Genomic DNA, 2,800 nt, shown 5'->3' with positions numbered 1-2,800 from the left:
TTTGGAAGTCGACTGCTTTGCTCAGATTGTATTCTCTAACTAATTTACACAGCCATCACTTGACAGATTTCATGTTTATAATATCACTAATACTACATCTGAACCTACTTTAATTGATACTGAAAAACATGCACATATTAAAGATTATGATTGGCATCAATATGAAAATCACACAGTACGTATGGTTTCCTAGTCTAGAGATGTTTACAGCACAGAAACTCCATAATTCTATTTCTTATTTGGGTCAATTTGAAACCATATATAAGGGGATTGAACAGTGGAGGAATGAGGAGAAATACAGTCTCCATAAAGTTCTGGGCACTTTGTGGTAAATCTTTTGAGCCAAATCGCATATACAACAAATCAAAAAGCAAACACATAGAAAAAGAGAGTAAACAGAATAAATGTGGCAGACATGTTTGTATAAACTTTGTCATGTTTTCTCTGGATGTTAGACATGTTCTGATCAGATATACATATGACCAAATAATAAAGACAAAATGGCCAGAATAAAAAGTAAAATTAAAGGCTGGGATCGCAATGTTTGCTATGGAGGCAGAACAAGCTAGTCTACCAACCAGCCAATTTATACAGTAGATTTTTGGTATGTGTGAGCCACATAACCTTGATTTTGATATTGTAACTGAACCCATGAACACCAAATAAATGGGTACAAGCCAAGCAAAAAGTACAAACACACAAACTCTCTGTTTAGACATCACAGAGTGGTACACCAGAGGACGACATATAGCCACATATCTGTCATAGGCCATCACAGCTAGAAAAGAAAACTCAGCATTGGCGGAAGAGCGCAACACAAAACCCTGCAGAAGGCATCCAGCATAAGAGATGACATGAGTGGTAGACAGAAGATCCATGAGGAATTTGGGGTAAAAGCCTGCTGTTCCATAAAGTCCATTAATACACAGGTTACACAAGAATATATGCATAGGCGCATGAAGTTTTCTGTCCACAATGATGGTTATGATGAGAGCAGCATTTACTATCCAAATGACTGAGTAACACAGTAAAGTCAGAGCGAAGATAATGATTCGGTGCTGCACTGTGTAATTTAATCCTGAAAGCACAAAAAAGGTTAGTACAGAGACATTATCCATTAAAGTCTATCAGCTGTCACAATTTCATTCATTTAGATCTAGTATCCTGACAAACCTCCCCATGTGCAGATCATATAGTGTGACTTCAGAGAAACAGCTTCGACATACATCTGCTTGAGTTGCTCATGCAGCAGCCCTGTGATGCACTCAGCCTGTGCTGAGAGTCTTTGACTGTACCTGGGTTGGTTCTTCTGTTTAAATCATCTTTCTTTGATGACTAAACACAAACTGGGAATTCAGTTTGATGTCACTAAAATACAGGTTGTTTGAGTTGACGGTTTGAATATATGAAATGACAGTCATAATTTATGGAATAAAGCTTAAGAATATTGAATGAATGTTGTCATCAGGGTGCTGGCATCATCACCTTTTCAAAGGGTTAAACAAATGATTTTACTTTTTTACAACAATTCCAATGATTGAGTGGATTGGGTGTTAATTATCTTTTCATTACTTAGGATTGCTGATACCAGATTTTATGCTGACTCACTCCAAGACTGACTCTACTTACAGCAACATCCATACCAATTAACCCTTCAAAACATGGGAAGAAGGCAATCAGCAACAGAAGGAGAAAATTAAAAACAAGAAAATTAATTAAATAAATACATAAAAAAGAAAATTAAAAACAACCAACCAAACAAGGAAATGATATGGGAAAAGTGCATAAAATTGTGATAATTTTATACCACAATTTTACATATGTAATAATAATATTTATAAATAGAATTTCAAGGTTCAAAGTTTTTTGTTTTTTTTTAAGATTATTTTTTGGGCTTTTTTTTTTGCCTTTAATGAACAGGACAGAGTGAAATGGGGTGAGAGAGAGAGTAGGGGTTGACATGCAGCAAAGGGTTGCAAGCTGGAGTTGAGCCTGCGACTGCTGCAGTGAGGCATTGCCTCTGTACATGGGGCGCCGGCACTATCCACTACGCTACCGACGCCCCGAGGTTCAAAGGTTTAAATACTTTCAAAAGGCGTCTGAGCATTGCAAGAAAAGTGATGATACTCCACGTTTCAAATGGTTAAACAGATTTAGCAGTTATATAATTCTCTTCAAAGCCACCAGACTCCATTGGCAAAAACAATTATTTTACTGGTCATTGTGTAACTTTGGTGTTTTAAATGGTTAGTCTGGATCAGGGGCGATTCTAGGATCAGAGGTTTAGGGGTGCTGAGCACCCAGAGAGCTGCCCAGCCAGGCAAGATAAATTTCACTGTTTTGTACATTTTAACGTAATTTCATTCCTACATTTGTGAAAGAAAAGCACAACACTTTTTGGGAAAGTCTGTGACTAAACCATCAAATCTGATAAAGGTTATTTAAATGCTGAGCCACAGCAAAAGAGGAATGGATTGGAATCATAAAAGAAACATATCATAACCCTAATTTCTGGGGGAAGACAACTCATTTTGATACAGCAGCTCCTCAACATACACATAAACAGTATGTATGTTTCTGGAGTGAACCAGTCCCCCATAGTGAGTACCAAAAATACCAAAAATGGACCTTGGGCTGATTTTTTGGACTTTTATTTGAAATGCAATGCACAACATGTAACATTAACATATTAACAGTAATTGACTTTTTCAGTGTTTGTCTCTGCCTTTTCCCTTCTTGTCACAATAGGAGTTATAATGTTAATGGGCATCCAGTCAGTTAGCTAGTCAGTAGCACCTTG

General features: G+C 37.0%; 1 protein-coding gene across 1 annotated transcript; it reads right to left on the bottom strand.

The window, feature by feature from the left end:
- Nucleotides 1–194: 194 nt before the first annotated feature.
- LOC126393586 (olfactory receptor 49-like) lies at nucleotides 195–1,575 on the bottom strand. The gene has a single exon (XM_050049809.1). The coding sequence runs from the start codon at nucleotides 1,116–1,118 to the stop codon at nucleotides 195–197; it is 924 nt and encodes a 307-aa protein (XP_049905766.1). The 5' UTR covers nucleotides 1,119–1,575.
- Between the last annotated feature and the right edge of the window lie 1,225 nt (nucleotides 1,576–2,800).

This window comes from Epinephelus moara, chromosome 7, assembly GCF_006386435.1.
Source record: "Epinephelus moara isolate mb chromosome 7, YSFRI_EMoa_1.0, whole genome shotgun sequence".
NCBI classification, from domain to species: domain Eukaryota; kingdom Metazoa; phylum Chordata; class Actinopteri; order Perciformes; family Serranidae; genus Epinephelus; species Epinephelus moara.
This window is presented reverse-complemented; position numbering and strand designations above follow the sequence as displayed.

Coding starts and splice junctions, on each gene's coding strand:
- LOC126393586 (XM_050049809.1), bottom strand. CDS start 1,118: ATGGATAATGTCTCTGTACTAACCTTTTTTGTGCTTTCAGGATTAAAT.